Raw genomic sequence first — 22,090 nt, 5'->3', positions numbered from 1 at the left:
TGTCACAACAATCCGGGATAATTTTTCGAATCATTCATTTATAGTGCTTCTAAAACTTCTCCAAGTTATGGTTTCCACCAAATCGGTAGCGTCGAGAAATTTATAGCAAAAATTTTGACAAAAACAGACCCTCAAGTTTTGACTCGTTTTATTCTATATTCGAATAATTCTCTTGTAAGACGGTTTCACGGATTTTTATTAGTAAAACAGTCAACTTTTTCCATATTTACAATAAAAAATAATTATTTAGACAAAAAATAATAATTTTTCATGGATGAATCAAATAAAATATTTGTCTCAGAAAATTGATCTGTGAGACCGTCTCACATAAGTTTTTTTGTTTTCTTCAAGTATAACATTTTGACTGTGCAACGATAAATTATTGATTATATTTCTATTTTTTTTTGTATATTATTAAACATATCTTCATTCTTCATGTATAAAATCTAACTCGGTTTTTCTAAAAAAAATCATATTAGCTGATGTGAATCAAACTTTTATTTTTATTCTAAATTAACATATATTTATTTTCACGTATAGTTACATGAATAGCATTTATTTATCTTGGATTTTTATATATGATGATGTTATAATTAAAATTAAGAACGAAATTAAAATAAAAACCAGTTAATCAGACAGAGAAATTCGGGCCAATATCTAACACATTCTTGTATGGCCTAATTTGACACATAAAGTTACCAGATCCACTTTAAAAAGCGTACATGGTGACCCGACCCATTTGATGTAGTCTCAAAGTAACTTGAGCTTTAAAGGCAAATTTTGGCTCCATCAACTTCTTCATCCTCCTACATTTTCTAAATGTTTAGATATTCTTTGAGTCGAACCAATAGACGACAAAAATACAAAGAAATAATCGCCAATTTGGAGACTCAAGCAATAGATTTTTTTTCGAAAAAGAACCTTTTTTTTTCCCAAATCCGACTTATCTAAAGAAAGTGAGACGAACACCCTACAGAGTCTTGCTGCACCAAATTAAATTGTAATATCTATGGCCCTAGAAGTTGGGTTTCGACAAATTCAATAGATTTTCTTATTTCAAGCGATCGAGTATGTTGTGGAAATAAAGAAAACCAGAGGATTTGGAAATGAATGACAGAGGAACAATGGCAAGATAGTGAAGAATATTTTGCTTGGGAACAAAACTATTTCCACACTTTATTTCATAACAGAGAATGCTTTTATATAGGCTTACAATCCAACGTTTACACAACTGAATTATCTCAACAACTAGAGATTTTATTGGCACTACTTTTATTGATTAAATAATAAATCTAAAATATCAAAGACCAAGTCTCCTTATTTCTTTGAATCAGTTTTCAACACTCCTCCTTGATTCAAACCTACAAACTCCTAGTTGATTTCTGAAATACATATGTTTCTTGCATGGAAGGGATTTCGTAAATATGTCAGCAACTTGTTCATTTGTATTGCAAAACTCCAAAGTAATAAACTCTTTTGCAACCAACTCTCTGATGAAATGAATTCGTAGATCAATATGCTTTGTTTTTCCATGGTATGATGGATTCTTGGACATAGCTATTGCAGATTTGTTGTCACAATAAATCTTAGTTGCTTCAATTTGCTTATGCCTTAGATCTTCTAGAATTCTTTGCAACCATACAGCTTGACATGCTGTTGAAGTAGCAGCTACATACTCTGCTTCGGAAGATGACAATGCTGTTGTTGCTTGTTTCTTTGAACACCATGAGATAACAGCCGAACCAAGACTAAAAACATAACCAGATGTACTCTTTCTATCTTCCAAACATCCAGCCCAATCACTATCTGTAAATCCAAGCAATTTAAAGTCTGAATCATGATCATACCATAACCCAAAATCATTTGTTCCTGCAATATAGCGTAACACTCTTTTTGCAGCACCTAGATGATGTTTTGAAGGAGAGTGCATAAACCTTGATATCACCCCAACTGAAAATGCTATATCAGGCCGAGTATGAGTCAAATAAATCAGGTCTCCAACCATACTTCTGAAATACTTTGAGTTTGCTTCTCCAGTGTCATCATCAAATTGTAGTTTCTCATTTAAATTCATTGGGGGTGTCTGCAACTTTACAATCGATCATACTGAATCTTTTAAGAAGATCAGTAGCATATTTTTTTGTGAAACAAAAATCCCATCCTCAACTTGATTCACTTCAAGACCATGAAAGTAATGTAATCGACCCAAATCTGACATTTCAAATTTCTTTTTCATGCAAACTTTGAATTCATTAACAAGAGCAGAAGATGACCCCATATAGATCATATCATCTACATAAATACATATGATCAAAATATCATCATTACCTTGCCTCTTCAAGTATAGTGTGGGCTCATTCTTACTTCTTTCAAAACCATTGTCAAGAAAATATGAGTTGATTTTGCTATACCATGCACGTGGCGCTTGTTTCAACCCGTAAAGAGCCTTTTTGAGCTTATACACCTTGTCTTCTATACCATGAATAATAAAACCTTCAGGTTGGGTGACATAAATGTCTTCTTGCAATTCCCCATTCAAGAATGCCGACTTGACATCAAATTGGTAAATTATCAAACTTAAATAGGCAGCTAGTGCAAGTAAAATTCTCACAGTTTCGAAGCGTGCAACAGGAGAAAATGTGTCTTCATAATCAATTCTTTGTTGTTGGGCATATCCTTTCACAACGAGACGAGCCTTATGTTTATCAATGGTACCATCCGAATGATATTTTGTTCTAAACACCCATTTGACTCCAATAACATTTTTTCCTTCTGGTAAGTTCATCAATTCCCACGTTTCATTTTTCTGAATTGATTTTAGCTCTTCTTCCATTGCAACACGCCATTCTACTTTTCCTACAGCTTCCTCAAACTTAACAGGATCAGCAACAAATAAAGCTTGAGTTGAATTATAAATTTCCCTTAATGATCGAAATTTCAGTGGTGGTGTTTCATCTGAAGATGAGCTGCTACATACAGGACTTGAAGTGGTTGAATTTGAAGGACTTGAACTTGAAGAATTCTGCTGCAAAGGAAATTCTTCAACTTGTGGAGCTTCAATTAATGATGGAACATCAATATGAACACCTCCAGATTCTTCTTGCCATTTCCAATTTGCATATTCATTAAATATGACATTCCTGCTAATAATCACTTTGCCAATGACAGGTTCATACAACCTATATGCTTTAGATTGTGTACAATAACCAACAAAAATACATTTTGTTGATTTATCATCAAGTTTGCTACGATTATGCGAATCAATCAAAGTATATGCAATACAACCAAATATTTTTAAATGACTTACTGAAGGTTTCTTACCACTCCAAGCTTCATATGGTGTTTGATTTAAAACAGCCTTGGTCGGTGATAAATTTAGTAAATAAACTGATGTAGCAACAGCTTCGGCCCAATATTTATTTGGAAGTTCTTTTGCCTTAAGCATGCTCCTTGCCATTTCAACCACCGTTCTATTTTTCCGTTCAACTATGCCATTTTACTCGGGTGTATATGGAGCAGTCAACTCTCTGTGCAGCCCCTGCTCTTCACAAAACTGGATAAAATTGTTAGATAAGAATTCACCTCCTCTATCAGTGCGAAGTGTCTTTATGTTTCCGTCACTTTGCTTCTCAACAAGTGCCTTGAATTTTTTAAATGATTCAAATGTTTCTGACTTGAATTTCAGAAAATAAACCCAACTCATGCGACTGTAATCATCGGTGAATAACAAAAAATATTTACTTCCTCCAAATGACTCAGTTTGAATAGGGCCACACAAATCAGCATGAACAAGCTCCGAACGATTTGTTGATCTTCTAGATTTTCCAGTAGGAAACGATTTCTTGTATTGCTTCCCATATACACACCCTTCACATAAATCTAAAGACTCGATGTTAGGCAGCACGGAAACCATTTCTTTCTGACTAAGCAATTTCAAACCTTTAATATTCAAATGCCCATAATGCAAGTGCCACAGTCTGGACTCGATGTTTTCTTTGACAACAAGGACATGATTTTCAACACTAGAAACTTCAAGAGGAAACAATTTATTTGGCATCATTTTAACATCAATAATGACTTGATTAGATTCTTTATTTCTAATTACACACGAGCCATTGTCAAAAAGGACAGAATACCCATTACCCATGAGTTGCCCAACACTCAAGAGATTTTGAGTTAAATCAGGAATGAAATAGACACTACAAAGGAGCTTAATATTACCATGACCATCATTTACTGCTATAGTACCTTTTCCTTCCACTTGCATTTGTTTGTCATCTCCAAGTCTTACTTTTATCTTGTATGACTCATCAAGCTCCTTAAAAAATGCCTTTGATCATGTCATATGATTAGAGCATCCGCTATCCAAAAACCAAATATTGTTAGTAGACTTTGCATCTTCTTGATAAGCCATGAACAAATTTGCCTCTTGTTCCTGCTCCTCTGCATAATTTGCTTGCCTATTTTTATGCCAACACTGATCCTGCACATGCCCATATTTTTTACAGTAGTTACAATATGGGACATTAGTTTCTTCTTGTTGTTTGAGGATATTTTGCTTATCTAACTTCCAACAATCAGCCTTTATATGCCCAAATCTTTTGCAATAGCATTGGATGTTTTTGTCACCTCTTCCTCTGCCATAATCATCTCTGCCACGTGATCCTACCCTTCCACGTCCTCTACCAGTTGCATTTCTTTGCTCATATTTCTGGTTTGAGTTATCCCCATGTACATGAAAGGCTTTTTCTTCGTTTTTTTCAACCGATTTATTTATTCATACCTCATGAGATTGCAGTGATCCCATTAGCTCATCAAATGAATATGTTGATAAGTCCTTAGATTCCTCAATTGCGGCGACAACATGATCAAATTTTAGAGTCAAACTTCTAAGCACTTTCTCCACAATTGTTTGATCAGAAATTTCTTCTCCATAGGACCTAAATTGATCGACGATTTCAGCAACTCTGGTCAAGAAATCTTGCACGGATTCTCCTCTTTTCATAAGTAAGGTTTCGAAATCCCGACGAACCGTTTGAAGTTTTACAATAATTACCTTCGATGTACCTTGAAACGCACTCTTTAATGTTGTCCAAGCTTCTTTTGCTGTATTTGCACCAGCAATTTTAGAAAAAATTGATTAATGGACAGCTTGTTGAATAAAGAATAATGCCTTCGCATCTTTCTTTCTGTTTTGTTTCAGTCTTGTTTCATCATCTGGATCTTGGTATCCATTTTCGACCAAGTCCCACAACTCTTGAGACTTGAAAAGAGTTTTCATTTTGATGCTCCAGGATTCATAATTTTCACCTTTGAATACTGGTATGGCTGGTTGAGAGATGCTTAGAACATTGCCATTAGTTGCCATGAGTTTGAAACCCAGTTATGAAAGAGCCTGGCTCTGATACCACAAATGTTGTGGAAATAAAGAAAACCAGAGGATTTGGAAATGAATGACAGAGGAACAATGGCAAGATAGTGAAGAATATTTTGCTTGGGAACAAAACTATTTCCACACTTTATTTCATAACAGAGAATGCTTTTATATAGGCTTACAATCCAACGTTTACACAACTGAATTATCTCAACAACTAGAGATTTTATTGGCACTACTTTTATTGACTAAATAATAAATCTAAAATATCAAAGACCAAGTCTCGCTTTTTTGAATCAGTCTTCAACAGAGTATACCATGCAATACTTCGAGAAGGCACAAAAATTAAATGGCGGGCCAGCAGCTAGGGGCTTCAAAGCTTCAAAATGGCAAATAACCTGGTCGTGGAGTGTAGTGCAATGCACGTAATTATTAATAAAATCACAAATCAAGACGTGATTACTACGTTTAATATATGAACACGTCCATTCATACTGAATCAAATGCAAAAAAGTTCATTTATGACCTTTCATCTGCCATCATCGGCAATAAACTTGCCTGTGTAGAGTATCAGATCATGCCTGCCAAAAGACGTTGGCAGCTTCCATCGTCGCGGAAGACTCCGCCGCTGTTCCCGATCCCGACGGGTAAAGGCACTCGGTCCGCCGCGGGTCCAGTTCTATCCGATTACATCGATAAGTCTTTAATTGTCCCCGTGTTAACTCTTCCTCAATGCGTACGTCGGCATAAGCTGGAGGAAATCAGTTATGGCTCGCTTCTGTTCAGAGAAAACCGATTCTGTGAGAGGTTTTCTTAGATTGTCTAGGGAGTACGGTGCGTTCAGGATCAGTGATCATGGGATTCCGACGGAGGATCTGAGGTTGGCTCTGGCTAATAGTGATCGGATTTTCGGATCAACGGTTGAGTGCTTAACCAGTTATGGGGATCACGAGAAGCTTGTGTGGCGCGGCGATGACCAAGAGATGATGTAGAAGGCTAGCACTGTGATTGGAGATTACAATTTTCAGAGCCTCTGGAAAATCATGGAGAATGTGGCTGGTAAACTGGAAGAAATTGCGGATGGATTGGCTAAGGTAACGGATGAAATCTTTACAAAGCAATCAAGAATACGGATTCGGGTGAAAGAACCCACGTTGAGCATTTATAGATACCATCGAGCTAACATCATCGATTGAATTTCGTCCTCGGTGATCGACGAAACGAATCAAGAATCCGGGCAATATGCTTTGAGCCTTCATATTTTGCTGGAGTCGGTGAACTCTGTGTGCTAAGAGACGGCGGAGAATTATTATTTGTTAGTACATAGGGATCGATTTATATTTTTATAAATACTTTTATATAAAAAATTGACATTTTTAAATAGTTAATTAAATATTAAAATCTTTTGGAAAATGGGTCTATAACAAACAGCAATGCTGTGTATTAGGCTCCTCAACAAGGAAAAAGGCCAATACTTTCTCTGGAAAACATGTTTTTTACAAGATTAATCCAAACAGAGCAAAAACCAACGAGTTGGAGGATCTTGAATTTTTTGTTTTTTTAAAAAAAAAAACCCAAACCACTCGACCATAAACCCAAAGTGACCTGAATTAATTTCTGATGCTATTATATGTTAGAGTTTGATCTTATCAACTAACGTTTTTCAAAGATTGAAGGCAAAATTCACCAACATTTTTTCCGCATTATGAAATTCAGACCAAACAACTACTGAAAGAACCAAAATACAAAATATTCCAATTTAGAGGATGAATTTGGTTGTTATACCAGCTGCATCTTGTAGGAGGATTTAATTCAAGATAAGTCACATAGCCCGCCCAACTGAGATAGAAACATGAACTTTTAAAGATTGCGGTTCCCTTCCAAGTTTGAACTGAAACAATAATGGGCTCAAATGTTAAGCCTTATATTGACACATATGGGAATGAATTGAGTGAATAATTCTTCTTTATTTATGTCAAATCTGGCCTAATTAGTAGATAATGACTAACATTTTAAACTAAACAATTTTTTTAATGCAGCAAATGGAGCCACGGCAGATTCAAGTCTGCTAAAAGGGAACTAACGTTCAAGCCACTCGAACAGACCCTCGTTTTCGATCGAACGAAAATGGTCATCTTCGAACTCAAAAGATGTTAACGAGACAGTTTCCCTTGTCGATCAAATCATTATTCTACTCATTCTAGCAGTGTTTTATAGATCATTTGTTTATCTATGTTCTTGAGTTTGATCCCCATTTAAAAACTTTTGCTCGAGGTTGAACAGAATTTGAGTTCTAGCCCGTGAATTCATTGTGTTCAAAAGATTTGTCGAGTAAAAATATGAATCATTCTTCGTTCAATAATAATAACAATAATGTAACGGGATTTGTATATGTATTGTTATATGCTAAAAAATTGACATGACTAAGGTTGTGTTCGTATGTAAATGAGTATGTGAGATGACATGAGGCGTAAATTCGAAATCAAATATATATATATTTGCACTCATAATTTCTTCGAATCGGATTAAGATTGAGCAAATTACGTTGAGAATTGGAATGTGTTTCAAGGGCATGTGAGTAAATCACACACACACACAGATATATATATATATATATAAAGAAGGAAATGGATGTTTCAAATTAAATTCGATAAACGGCATGATTGCAATGTAAGCATAAATGATTGGTGGAAGGTAGTCGGTACGTACAAATTGACAAGTACTTTATAACATGGAGTCATATATATTAATTATAAATAAATATATATATGTCAAACAATAAAGATAATTTTTCATATATATCCAGTGATTGTCAATAAAACAAAAATATATTACATGGTCGGCTCTTATAATTAATAAAACACATACATACATACATACATATATATATGTATATACATACATATATACATACATATATATATATATATACATATATATATATATATATACATACATATATAGTAAACATTGAAAGTAAGAGAGAAAATGAAATTGTTAAAAAGGGTAAATTATAGAGACCACATACAAAGTTCAACTGATTGTCTTCATAGTGATACAAAAATAATTTAATAATTAAGTTGTAATGTTTCTATCAATACCCCCACAAAAATCTAGTGACACGCCCTATAAGATTTCCCTTTTGAACAATCATATACAATAACAGTGCTCACAACTCACAACTCTCACCGGATTTATTTTAAAAAAATAAATAAATAAACTAAAGGATATTTTATACTGCGTTTTTCGAATCCAATCATTTCTTCTCAAATTTAAAATCTAGTTGTCAAAATTTCTATAACCTCACATCAGTTTTTCTTCATAAAAAAGAGAAAGCAAACAAATTTTTTTTGAGTTGTTCTCTTGTGAGACGGTCTCACGAATCTTTATCTGTGAGACGGATCAACCCTATCGATATTCACAATAAAAAATAATATTCTTAGCATAAAAAGTAATATTTTTTTATGGAAGATCCAAATAAGATATATGTCTCACAAAATACGACCCGTGAGACAATCTCACACAAGTTTTTGTCTTTTTTTTATTAGGATGATACCTTAAAGATAGTATCCCGATCATTTATTCAAGGATTTAAAAAAGAACAATAATTGCAAAAAAAAAATCAGTTTTTTTTTAAAAAAAATTTTGAAACACCCATATATAATTAATTACTGTCTCTTTTTGCATTCTTATGTTCCCAAATTTTTTAATTTTCTACAGTACTAGTATCTTATTGTCTATATTTTTATTTTTAATTTGTATCAATATAAGAATAATTAGTTTTCGTTTAATCAGAAATAATATATATTAAAAAAATACTTAGATTGCTATTAAGTAAAAGAAAGACTTGAGGCGAAGACATTTAGTACTGTGTGCACTCGTGTGGCCATTCTTCCAGGTATGCGTGCACCGATGATTAAAGTCAAATCAATTAATAATTCTTTGTCGGCCCAGCTCGTGTGAGCCAATTACATCGAATCTTTTAAGATAGCCTAATCTTATGTAAAAGATACTAAAAAGACTCTTACTAAAACTCTCTCTATAATTTATAATAATTTCATTAAATTAAATCGGATAGAATTACACAAGGTGAAAGAATAACTCAGGACGAGTCATAAAATCAATTTTTTGAGCCAAACAATGCTTTTAAAAAAAATATATCAAAATCAGATATGGTAAAGATATATTAGTTTTTTCTCTTTTTATTATTTTTCTCGTATGAATGACAAAAAATATAGGAAAAAACATGGAGGTGTTGCATGAGGGATTCGTAGGGAAAAATTCCTCATAGAAAAAATATTTGATATACACATTACATACACCATTAAAAAAAAGGGATTTTCTGTGTAAATATATAGTTTTGAGATAATATTTTTATTCCACGGGGTTTTCAATAATAAAATTTCAAGGATGGTTAGTGCTTTGTCCATTATGTTATTATTATGTCATCAATCCAGCATTTTTATATTATTATTACTAGGAACATTTTGTCCATATTAGATGATGGCTCACTTACCAAGTCATTTTGTAATCTGGGCATAGATAAATAATTTGACCAAAACATTTTACAGATACCTTAGGTAGGCTTGACATATCAACTCAATATATATATATATATATATGTATATATACACACATACATCAAACACCACTCATTTTATCGAGCTTATAGCTATTATGTAATTTATATATTTTAAATTGTATAATAACAATGTTGAAAATGTCTCATCAAAGTATAATTATTTATTTTTCTCCAAGAATCAATATCCCTTTAATTGCATCACATAGTAAAACCAATTACAAAACCAAGAGCTCATTTTTGTAACTCAATTTTTAAAATTGTAACTTTTTTATCGCCTCTTCCTATTTCTTGTAAAAATTTATATAATGCAAAATATATATGATACGTCATGGATGAGCCCACTAGAGTTATGCCCAAATCAGATTTGGGACCTCTGGCCCATCCCAACCAAGGTGGAAGACTCCTCAGTCATCACGAGTCCAAATATTCTCTTATAAATATCAAGTTTAGGTGTCTAATTTATTCATTCAATATATTGTTTTTCAGCAGTATCTTTAGATGATCTCCTTTTATATCCTCAGTTTTTGACTTGAGCGTGGGAGGTACACCCCTTTCTAACGGTCTTCTTCGTGTTTTCAATCTTAGAGTCAATTCGAAGCATGCGCTGAGACTAACATCACTTGCTGGAATCAAAATCTAAATTTCTAATGAATATCAATATATCATTTTCAATATATATACACACACACAATAATTTGTAAAATATCTACATCATACATAGTGGAGAGATGGATACGAGTCATGGGGTGGTGCATTAATTATATATTGATCGGTGTAGATGGGATTGAAGGGGACAATTATTTGGTTTAATTTAATTATTAGCTAGCGTTGTGTGTGGAGGGGTCCCGAGTGTGTTGACCATTGACCCTCTCTAGCTCTTATATATTCTTGTCGTCCATAAAGTTATACTGCCCATGCTCTTCTCTAGCGGCCCGCCGATTTCCCAACGCCCCCTTCCATCGACTAACATACATATATAAAATTTTGACATATTATTCATGAACAACTGATAATTATACTTATCTATTGGACGTGATGAATTATATCAAATTTATACATCATTAGGTGAGTGTACGTTGTGGGCACAGAGTTGAGACACATCTATTACATATAAAATATCGATATGATTCATCACAAATCAATAAGTGAGTATCACTTTAATGATAGGCAACACAACACAATATATATTTTAAAAACGTGAAATATCGAGGCCAAGCATAATAATTTATAAAATAACATAATAAATTGGAAAAATTATAATAAAAATTATATATGTTTGTCTAATTTTAGTCTCTATATTGTGTGAAATTTCAGTTTTAATCATGAATTTTAAATTTTTGCCATTATAGTAGTTTTATGTAGGTATAAAGACAAGGCACGACACAAATCAAAATTAAGTCAGTGTCATTTCAGTTTATTTGACAACACAGAAGATCATAGTTTGATGCAAATATGCCACATATTAAAATGTAGTAAACTTTGCCTATTTTTTTTTTTGCCGAACCCTAGTTAAATTTCATCATTTTCATTCACTCGTATTTCTTGTCATTCAAAACGAACAAACAAAAAAAAATTTAATCGGATTTGTTGAAGGGAGGTGAAGTGAATGTGCCAAGGTTTTTTTGTAAGCAAAGAATTTCTTTAAATCAATTAAAATCAACATGGAAGTTTAATATGTTGTTAAATTAATTAACTTCTTAAATTATAAAAACCAGTGCATCGACACATGCGTTGCGTGCTTGTACATTATTTTTATAATTTATTTGATTTATATTTAAACGAAGATCAAAATATAATTATAAAAAATAGTGAAAGGCGTTACATTGTAATTTTGATTGTATTTCATCCATGATTCACGCTTAATTTTGCTTAATAATCATTTAATTTCATTTTCTAAACAACTGATAACGATAAATATTGTATATTAGTAATATTACTATTTAGGTATTTTTAATTGCGGCATTATTGTTATATGTAAATTATTATAACATCAATAGTATTTGATTGCATAATTCGTAACCATGTTTATAGTTTGACAATCTTTTAATTTGTTTATTTATTTTACCACAAAACCCAATAAATCAAATTAAAAAAGGTCCTTGGTTGACAAATAACATGTGATGATATAGTAGCAGACAAATAATATATTTCAAAATTGTTTATAAACCAGCTTTTTTGCATACTGGCTAATGTTCAAAATTCAAATCATTATCGCCAAATTGTTTTATTCTCTGTCGTAATATTTAATATTGTGTAAGCATAATCCCTTTTAGAAAGGACTTACGAATAAAACAATGCCTCTTGGGAAAAAAAAAATATCCGACAAAAATTTTGTCGCGATATATGGTCCCGGTGCATATATTTTAGGTCCTTGGAACATCTAAAATTGAGAGATCTAATCGTGCGGATAGGAGTTCACAAGAATCAAATTTGTTCTAACATTTTCTGAGCCGGTTCGAATACTCGTTGATTTGAAGTATAATTTATGGAATTCAAGTTGAGAACCGTTTTAAGATTATAATTTGTATCTAACTTCACCCAAAAGTTAACTCCAAGTTTATATATTCAACTCACAATAATTACTTACTCAAGTCGGTGTGAGACATCTAGCTAACACGTCCTTTTCACACATAAAAATGAACAACTGAAGTTCAAAGTATGAGTAAGTGAACTATAGTGTAATCCAACACATAACTAATTTATTTCGAGAACATGATCTCTCCGAAATTCAAGTCGACTGGTGGGCATGGAATCCGTTGTCACTGCACGCACTGCATCATTCAAACAACTACAAGCCAAGTGAGTAGAGATCCGACACGGCGAACTTCCTATATACGGATAGACAATTATCTCTCGTACGTACACCCGAGATACTTGCCGAGTTCTAGTTCTTTTTCCCTCCCATTGAAAGCTACAATAATTTAATTTGAAAAACGTATCGTAAATGATGTTGTCTGTCGCAGAAAGAGAGGACACCCGCAATCAGTGGTTGCCTTTCCAAACCCAATTGGCATCTTCTTCCTTCTGTGTTCACTCCACGATTCTATTCTTTTTACCATTTAACAAACACATTGACTATGTTTAAATTTAAAATTTTACGTCTGACCAAGCTTTCATTTTGTTCAATTCATCTTATTCAATTTAGCTGATAACAAGGGAAAAAAATAACAAATCCTTGCATAAATTTCATAAAGAAATACTTATAATTATTCAACCAACTTCAGTTTGAATGTTGCAGAGGACAAGCATGCTTAAGATAGTGCCTGGAGAGAGACTTTTTGAATTGATTTGAAACTGATCTTTGTCCTTAAAAAGGATATCTTTTTTTAAGACATAACAACTTCCAAAAAATCAAAAAAAGAAAAGAGTAGTTGCACTTATATTGAATGGCAAAAACTTGTGTGAGACGGTCTCACGGGTCAAATTTGTGAGACGAATCTCTTATTTGGGTAATCCATGAAAAAGTATTACTTTTTATGCTAAGAGTATTACTTTTTATTGTGAATATAGGTAGTGTTGACCCGTCTCACAGATTAAGATCCGTGAGACGGTCTCACATGAGACCCACTCATATTGAATTTATCATTTCTCTTGGGGGTGAGGATTTGTTATTGTAATTCTCTTTTGTGGTATTAATTTTATTATATATAGTTAAAATTTGAAGCAGGGCATATGAAGATAGCTATCATAAGTATGAGACTCTTGAGTAACTAGCTTTTGGTGTCATANTGTTGACCCGTCTCACAGATTAAGATCCGTGAGACGGTCTCACATGAGACCCACTCATATTGAATTTATCATTTCTCTTGGGGGTGAGGATTTGTTATTGTAATTCTCTTTTGTGGTATTAATTTTATTATATATAGTTAAAATTTGAAGCAGGGCATATGAAGATAGCTATCATAAGTATGAGACTCTTGAGTAACTAGCTTTTGGTGTCATAGTTTATTTTAATAATTATATATATTAATAAAATATTAAAATTTTAATACAAATAACATGTAACTTAGCGGATAGAGTCTTGCTTTTCTAAGCATCAAGTTGTAAATTCAATTCCTATTTTGCTTTTTTTCCTTTTTTTATATTTATTTTTTAAAATTTATATATCAAAATTAAAATGTATTCTCTCACTATTTCTTATAATTACGTTTTGATCATCATTTAAATAAACCAAATGACTTATAAAAAATATTGTACAAGTATGCAACGCGTGTGTGGATGTACTAGTAGTTATTAAAATTAGAGCTTTCGACCTTAACATTATGATGGAATATGGCATGTACATTCGTCATTTAATTGAATGAGCTAAAAACTTTTACAAGCATGGATGTCATTCAACATGGCATGATTTTACTATATATGAGGAGAAGTAGACCACATTGCTTGGCCAATTATTACATCCTTTTTTGTTGCAAAGAGTGGGTTTATTTATTATATTATTTTGTGTAAAAAATAGGTTGATACTTTTGGTTCTATGGGAACATATTTAACGTAAAATTTACAAAAGATGACAAATAAGTACTTGGATTGATAATTAACAACGAATATCTCTCTATTAAACTTTCATAACAATAGATTATTTCATTTGGAAGGTATTTCAATATTTTCCACCAAACCTCCCAACTGCCACAAATTATTTAATTACATAATAGTAATAATAATTATTATTATTATTTACACTACATCATTTAAAACAGCAAGAAAAAATATTATTACTTGAGACGAACATGGAGAAACTCAAACCAAATTTGTTTGAAAACATTGATGATGAGATCGTGGTACTCATCAGAATTCAACGACAGGTAACACGCCAGAAGCTCTTCCAAGTCCCTGGAAGCTCTGATGTTGTTCTGTACGATCATCTCCACCATTGATTCTCTGAAATCCCTCCGGGGATCTTTGGAAGATTTCATCACCGCAAAGCTCTCCGAGACACTTCGATGGGAACCCGAGCTTGAATTCGAACTTATAGTATTGTTCTTCCTAGCTTGAATCCGTAGGTTTCCGATTCTTGGAGAGTTCGTGCGGAGCCTTAGGCCAGGTGACGATGCTTTCTGTGAATGTCGTCTGACGGGGCTCGTAATTCTCTTGTTTTGATGATCTTTGCTGCTGCTAGTGGTGCTCGAGAAGTCTTCTTTCATTACCTTAACAGACAGGGACCCATACGCATTTCTCCCGGAAAAATCGGCCGAGGGCCTGAGAATCTTGGTCGGCTCTTGTAATTTCTTGGTGATGATTGGCGGGAGATGATCGTGCTCAGAAACTGTGTCGTTGTCAACGCTGCATTTGCAGGAGGTGGAACAAGAAAGCATGCCGTCGAATGTATCGGGGGTCAGGCCACGTTCTGAGCCATATTCCGGAGAGATGGAATCGTAATCAGAGGATGAAGTTTGATCAAGATCACGGGGACTCGGGGGCTCCCCCGGAGGCTTAGTCCAGGCGGATTCTATGGAGGCCCGGCAGCTTGAATCGGCGGAGACTGACGAAGTAACGAACCTTTGTGGCGGTCTATTCCTTTTAGTGCTACTTCTTCTTCTTCTGGATGATCTTCTCGGAGGTTCCACGAGAGAGCACTGTTTGTCCGAAATTCTTGGTTTGACAGGAGAATTGGAGCTCAAAGTGAGGTCCCTCGTGAAATGGTAAGATTTTCTGTGGTCAGAAAGATGTGTTTTGGGGTCTGTAACTGCGAATGGGGAAGGAGAAGAAGATGGTGCGGGATATTTGTACTGATTTTTTCTTGTTTTGTTGGTCTCCTTAAGCTTGTAAAACCAGGAGTTTGGTATCAAGTCAGACAATCTGAATCTGTAATTGCCCATAATTCAAAGAAATCTTTGAATCTGTGGGCAGTGAGCGAGGATGCGTTCGATTAAATAGGCAGACGGGGTTTTTTTTTTTGTTTTTGTTTTTTTTTNGGGGGTGGGGGGAGGGGGCGATTGGTGGGGTCCAGAAGGAAGAAAATGGTGCCACAAAACAAATTGCAATTGTGATTATAATAATCACTTTTGTCTGTAATAAATGCTCCAATCACCTGTCCAATTCTCCATGATTATCTTAAAGATTAATTATTAATGTTTTAAATACTATTTCATACATATGTATATTTTTCCGTGAGATGAATATTATATGTCTAGACAAAAAAAATGATTATAAATGCAAAAATAGCTAAATTATCATAATTAGGATTTACAGAATAACAGGTTGATTTTATTCTCTTTTAATTATCAATATTTAACGACCGTGAGTACAATACACTAATTTGAAAGAAATAATAAAAATAAAAAGGTGAATTGGATGATTAATTAATGTGTCGGCAATGTCTTTCGGGCTTTTGCAAATCACATATGATTATCGAAACTATTATGCCAAACCACCCGCAATTGAATGGCTATGATTAATTAATCATCACTAAATTAGCGAGAATTTGTATAATTCCTCTACCTTCCCTTGGGAAAACGAAAGGCAAGTATTATAATAAATAGCAAATTTAAAATATTTGTATGGTAAAATCTTGTCTGGTTGAACGTGAGCAACTTATCTTACTCACACATGCATGGAATATTATACTTTAAATTTGGGTGAAATTTATACGCAACAAAATTTAATTTTTCTTTCCGGTGGTCATACATTGCTTTTTAACAATTCGTAACAACAACAACAATAATAATAATCCTCACATGAATTGCATGTGTTTTCACGAAATAATGTCGTGGATGAGTCATTTTTCTTGAAACGGACCACAACTATAAGTTGCCATGTCCAATGCATTTTTTAAACTCGTCACAAAAATCATGTATTTTTTTTTACGTTTTATTTGAGTCTTAATTCATATCATACTTGATAAAAAAAAAAAAAAAATTTAGAAACAATATGATTCCAAGTTTCAAGATATTCAATTAATATATTTGAAACAAGGCAAAAACTTGTGTGAAAGGCAAAAACTTGTGTGGGACGGTCTCACGGATTGTATTTTGTGAGACGAATATCTTATTTGAGTCATCCATGAAAAAGTATTACTTTTTATGCTAAGAGTATTACTTTTTATTGTGAATATCGGTAGGGTTGACCCGTCTCACAGATAAAGATTCGTGAGACCGACTCATGAAGTTATAAATTTCAAATCTATATTAATAATTCAATTGACTTGTTCGGAAAAATCTACTTTTCGATGAGTTCAAATTCCAAATAATTATTTTCATAGATATTTCAAATTGATATCAACATTGAGTCATTTAAAATCCTCTATCTCAAATATTGAAATCTTTCATCCTAACATTCACTTGAATTTAATTTATGATAAAAGATTTATATGCTTTGAAAACATTAACGCCTATCAACCAATAACATTTCTTGAAGAAAATCGGTTGATTTATCAACTATGGAGGTAGCAAATGTATAGAGCAGGCAAAACCAGCTGGTACAACAAGTTGACACGTCTATATAAATAAGTGGTTTGAATTGACAATTTTCACACCATCCCGCCTAATCTAACACTTAGAGCTGTGAAAACCGGCTTTACGGACCACATAAATAGTGAGTTGAGTTGACAAATTTCCCCAATCTTTACATTTTTGTAGAGCTAAGTCACCAACGTCAACCCACGTTGTGCTGGTGGCCGCAGCATCTATGGTCATTGTCGTTGGTTGTCGAATCCTAGGCTGCAACCAATCCTAAGCGTCAGAGAATGGGATATCGACCAGGAACATAGTGTAGGAGTGGCGACATGGAGAATAGTGGGCTGGGAGTGAACGCTAGCGAAGGCAACGGTAATACTCATAGATGAGGGCCTCTATTATATTAACCAACAACTAAGTTGGGCTGATCATGCATCCCCCTAACCAGAGGATTTAGTTATTGACGCAAATCGAAACAACAAAATACTTATCTGATAACAACGAAACAACTACATTCTCCATGCCAATAAACGATTCTAGGTATGATTACCCAAAACATAAACATAACTTCCACAAAAGCAAACTATGTATTACTAATAATAACAAGCCAATATACGTGTCCATGCCACCAAAATTATTAAGGCGAGTGATCCTGCAACTGGGGTACTTGGGATGGCTCTGACTCCGATAGCTCTAGTTGCTGATCTGCAAGAAGCTGGTCACCCTGCCATGTCCAAACAATGTCTTTCAGGGATGGCCTAACGTCCTGCTTCATCATCTTCTGAAACTCCAAGGTGTCTCCGTTGGTCTTCTTCATCTCAACTAAATGAAAATCTGGTGCAATCTCGAAAATTTCTGCTTCAATAGAGAGCACCCCTTTTCTTCCGGCTTTAGATCCTTCCAATTTTAGCAATCCTCCATCCTTCTTCATAATCTTCAGCTTCAGCCGCTTCGCCAAATCCTCCATCTTTGATATGATGTCCTTAGCGGGTTGATTGGACGTAAACCTTAATTCTCTCTTTCTATCATTTTTCTCAAATAAGCCCGACAAATCAAAACCTGCTGAAAGGGAGATTATATCAAAGGCATTCAAGGAAATGAGCCTATCAAGATCTGTCTTCATTGTTGCATCGGCATCAATGGCTGTTTCCTTCTCAGTTTCTATATTGCTGTTCTTGGAGTATGCATCAGTCCTTGGGATCTTGGATTGGAAACCTTTACGAAACCAAGATTTTTCCATTATCTTGGACATAGATATCCTGGTGTTTGGATCGGGATCCAGCATTTTGGAGATCAGCTTGCGAGCATCAGGAGAGATCCAGTTTGGAAACTTGAACTCTGCCTTTCCTATTTTCCTGTACATCTCCATTAGATTTGAATCATGGAAAGGGAGATATCCAGCCAACAGAACATATAAGATCACCCCACATGACCAGATATCTGCTTTGGATCCATCATACCCTCTCCTGTTAATAACTTCTGGAGCAACATAGGCAGGCGTCCCACACGTTGTGTGAAGTAATCCATCCTGTCGCTTGGATTCTGCAAGGGCACTCAGTCCAAAGTCAGAAACCTTCAAGTTCCCGTTTTCATCCAAAAGAAGGTTCTCGGGTTTGAGATCACGGTGATAAACGCCTCTGCTATGGCAAAAATCTACAGCACTAATCAGCTGTTGAAAATATTTTTTTGCAGCGTCTTCTTTCAGTTTCCCTTTGGCAACCTTGTTGAAAAGTTCACCTCCTTTAACATATTCCATCACGAAAAATATCTTGGTTTTACTGGCCATTACCTCGTAAAGCTGCACGATGTTGGGGTGCGTAACAAGTCTCATCACAGAGATTTCACGCTTGATTTGATCGATCATCCCAGCCTTGTAAATCTTCTCTTTGTCAACTATCTTCACTGCCACACTCATATTGGTTTTGAGGTTTCTTGCATGATAAACCTTGGCAAAGGTCCCTTGCCCCAGTAATTTCCCAACCTCGTACCGTTGCATCAACATACTTCCTTGCCTTTCCATCGTCAGATATATATATCTAATAAACTACAAATCACTACTTAACAGCTAACACAGTCTCTAATGCTTATAAAAAAAGCAGCAATCACTCAACCATCCTCACATAGGTCATGATACGAAACAATTTTTCCCCTCGAGTATCCAGCGACTATTCTGTCTTGACAGCAGAAGCAGTGAAGGCTATAAGTTATCTGTCCAATCGCATAAAGGATAAAGATCCGTGGCTCGAATGGTGTTTCGGCCACACCAAAATTAGAAAAAGACTGTCCAGCCCGCAAGCACATCTTTCAGCATTCCCTGGTTTTTTTTGTACTAGAGAAAGCTGTACGGAGGATGAGGAGCTTCTAGGTATCAAACCACAATCACAACCACAGGAGATTGTTTGTTCGGTATTTCGAAACTAGATAGATGTAATACAAAACCTGAAAGAAATAAGAAGAGTTACTAACAAGAACAGAATAAATCGACACAATTCAGAAATCTTGATTTTGGGAGTCTCTTCTTGATAAACACCCGAACAAAAACAGCAACTATCCTGATAATCAGTAAAATTTCACATCCAAACCATAAAAGTAAATGGAGTGAAATAGGTAGATTTAATTCGACTATTGGAGAAAGAATAAAAACAAGAAGCACCGTCAAAGCACCAAAATATGAACAAAAAGCAATCCTGATTAAACTTTCGAATCAAATAACTACAAAAAAACTCAATCGCACAACCCTAAAAAAAATCACAGCTTTGAACAGGACAGCAACTACCTGAGCCAAATCAGTATACCCTCTTAATTTTTAAGACATTTGAACATAATCAATAAGGCCGCCAATCATATTACATCCAAGGATGCAAAAACCCATATCAAAGACAAGAAAAATCACCTCAAGTTCATTTAAAAATCCAAGGATGCAAAAACCCCATATCGAAGACAAGAAAAATCACCTCACGTTCATTTAAAAATCCAAGGATGCAAAAACCCCATATCGAAGACAAGAAAATTCACCTCAAGTTCATTTAAAAATCTATCCAACAAGGAGAGAAACAGAAATAGCAGACAGAAAAATAACAAAATAGTGAAAGAGGGTCTCGTTTCGATGTACCTTTTTGAAGGAAAAATCACTCTTCCAAATTTGTAACGTTACCCCCAAATTTATGTATGTGCCGAAAGGCTTGCAAGGTGCAACAACGTACGCCACTGCCCTTTTGTTGCCGACTCACTTGGTTACAGCTAATCAATATTACCTGCCTTCACGAAAATCTTTTAAAATCTAATACGCAACAAGCAATTTATAATTCCTCCCCCAAAAATAAAGGAAAAAGAAAACAAGCAATTTATATTTTATTTATTTATTCATGATATAATAATAAATTATAATTTAACAAAAAAAACTAAAAATAATAAATAGGTTTATTTAATTTTCTAAACATTCTATTATCGAATAGAAATTTGACATGAAATATTATTTTTATTTAACTAACCAATTGTAGACACGTTTGTAATATAATAACTAAATTTTTTTAAAAATATCGTAATTTAAGTATGAATCATTCTTGGAGTAGATATAATTATTGGACCACCTTGCAACTCATAGTTTGAGAAAAAGAAAAATTACAAGAATTTAAACATGAATCGCTTTTCGAGCAGTGACAATTATTAAACTTCTTGCAACTCATAAAAATTGAATCGTGATCATGAATTAAGCATTTATTGTTTTATCAAAAGATATCCGTTGCAATTCAAATACTTTTAAACAATAAGGTATTTTATGAATAATTAATTTTGAACTCAATAATGACTTAACCATGAAAAACTTTGGTTGTTTGTGTACCGTTGACTCATTTAATTTATCTAGGCAAAAACAAAAATGAGAAGATTGAATCATTTACTAGTTGGTGAACCACTTGCAATTCTTCAAAGATCTTTTATTTTTGAAAATAGGTGTTAGAAATTCAATAAAATCTTAAATTAAATTAAGAATTTTGTGATTTATGACGAAAACGGTAGGTCGGCACTCCATTTATATCTATGATATCGATCGATTAAATATATTTGGGGGGAATAAGATTTAAATGCAAAAAATAAACAGTATAAAATTAGGTCTCGTCGTGATATTTTATAACCGATCGACGGTATCAGTTTTAGACTAGTGGTTCCAATTTGATGAAAGAATCAATTAAGGTTGAAATTTACTTTTGGAAAAATTTGAAATATAAGGAAAAAATAACTTTAGAAATAGTAGAGTGATAAGACTAATTAAAACTAGTTAAATTACAAAATATTTTTAATATATAATTTCTATTAAAAATTAATAAGAGGTTATGGTTTTGGTACCAGCTTTAAACCCTTAATTCCATTCAGAGTCAGGATTCAAAATTAACCGAAATTTTAGATTTTCTTTTAAAAAAATCATGTTTTAATTAAAATAATTAATATAAAAATATAATTACATATTTATTAAAAATATATTTTTAAATCTAGTTCTATTATTCAATATAATTTTATTATAAATTTGTAATATTTATATATCCTTTTATACTTTATTGGAAAATTTAATAACATTATTTTTTTTTTATAAAAGTTCGATTTATTCAGTTAACTGAACTTTTATTTATTAAAAATTGAAACCGAACGAAACTAACCGATATTAGAGTTGTCGAATTTTACATTAAACTAATATATTTCAAAATCTATGTCAATAAACTAACCAAAAGACGAAAATGAAATGTGATT

General features: G+C 33.5%; 3 protein-coding genes across 7 annotated transcripts; all 3 read right to left on the bottom strand.

The window, feature by feature from the left end:
* Positions 1-1,330: 1,330 nt before the first annotated feature.
* LOC140972759 (secreted RxLR effector protein 161-like) lies at positions 1,331-2,074 on the bottom strand. The gene has a single exon (XM_073435168.1). It carries the CDS (start codon positions 2,072-2,074, stop codon positions 1,331-1,333), a length of 744 nt encoding a protein of 247 aa, XP_073291269.1.
* Positions 2,075-14,542: 12,468 nt separating this feature from the next.
* Positions 14,543-15,787, bottom strand: LOC140966253 (transcription repressor OFP1-like). The gene has a single exon (XM_073426612.1). The coding sequence runs from the start codon at positions 15,770-15,772 to the stop codon at positions 14,669-14,671; it is 1,104 nt and encodes a 367-aa protein (XP_073282713.1). The 5' UTR covers positions 15,773-15,787; the 3' UTR covers positions 14,543-14,668.
* Positions 15,788-17,815: 2,028 nt separating this feature from the next.
* Positions 17,816-20,618, bottom strand: LOC140987143 (CBL-interacting protein kinase 2-like). Of its 5 annotated transcripts, none has more exons than XR_012177079.1 (3): positions 20,460-20,618; positions 17,916-19,786; positions 17,816-17,863 (listed from the first exon to the last, which is right to left on the bottom strand). XR_012177079.1 is itself a non-coding variant. In XM_073455559.1 (3 exons), the coding sequence occupies exon 3, from the start codon at positions 19,365-19,367 to the stop codon at positions 17,985-17,987; it is 1,383 nt and encodes a 460-aa protein (XP_073311660.1). In that variant the 5' UTR covers positions 19,368-19,786; positions 20,124-20,240; positions 20,363-20,614; the 3' UTR covers positions 17,816-17,984. The 5 variants fall into 5 exon arrangements, 4 of the variants coding, with proteins under 4 accessions (XP_073311660.1, XP_073311652.1, XP_073311668.1 ...); XM_073455559.1 differs by adding an exon at positions 20,124-20,240 and having other exon boundaries at positions 17,816-19,786; positions 20,363-20,614; XM_073455551.1 differs by having other exon boundaries at positions 17,816-19,786.
* Between the last annotated feature and the right edge of the window lie 1,472 nt (positions 20,619-22,090).

The sequence above is a fragment of the Primulina huaijiensis genome, chromosome 1, assembly GCF_012295235.1.
Source record: "Primulina huaijiensis isolate GDHJ02 chromosome 1, ASM1229523v2, whole genome shotgun sequence".
In the NCBI taxonomy this organism is placed as follows: Eukaryota; Viridiplantae; Streptophyta; class Magnoliopsida; order Lamiales; family Gesneriaceae; genus Primulina; species Primulina huaijiensis.
Note: the sequence above shows the minus strand (reverse complement) of the source record. Positions and strands in the feature narration are given on the sequence as shown.

Coding starts and splice junctions, on each gene's coding strand:
- LOC140972759 (XM_073435168.1), bottom strand. CDS start 2,074: ATGAATTTAAATGAGAAACTACAATTTGATGATGACACTGGAGAAGCA.
- LOC140966253 (XM_073426612.1), bottom strand. CDS start 15,772: ATGGGCAATTACAGATTCAGATTGTCTGACTTGATACCAAACTCCTGG.
- LOC140987143 (XM_073455551.1), bottom strand. CDS start 19,367: ATGGAAAGGCAAGGAAGTATGTTGATGCAACGGTACGAGGTTGGGAAA.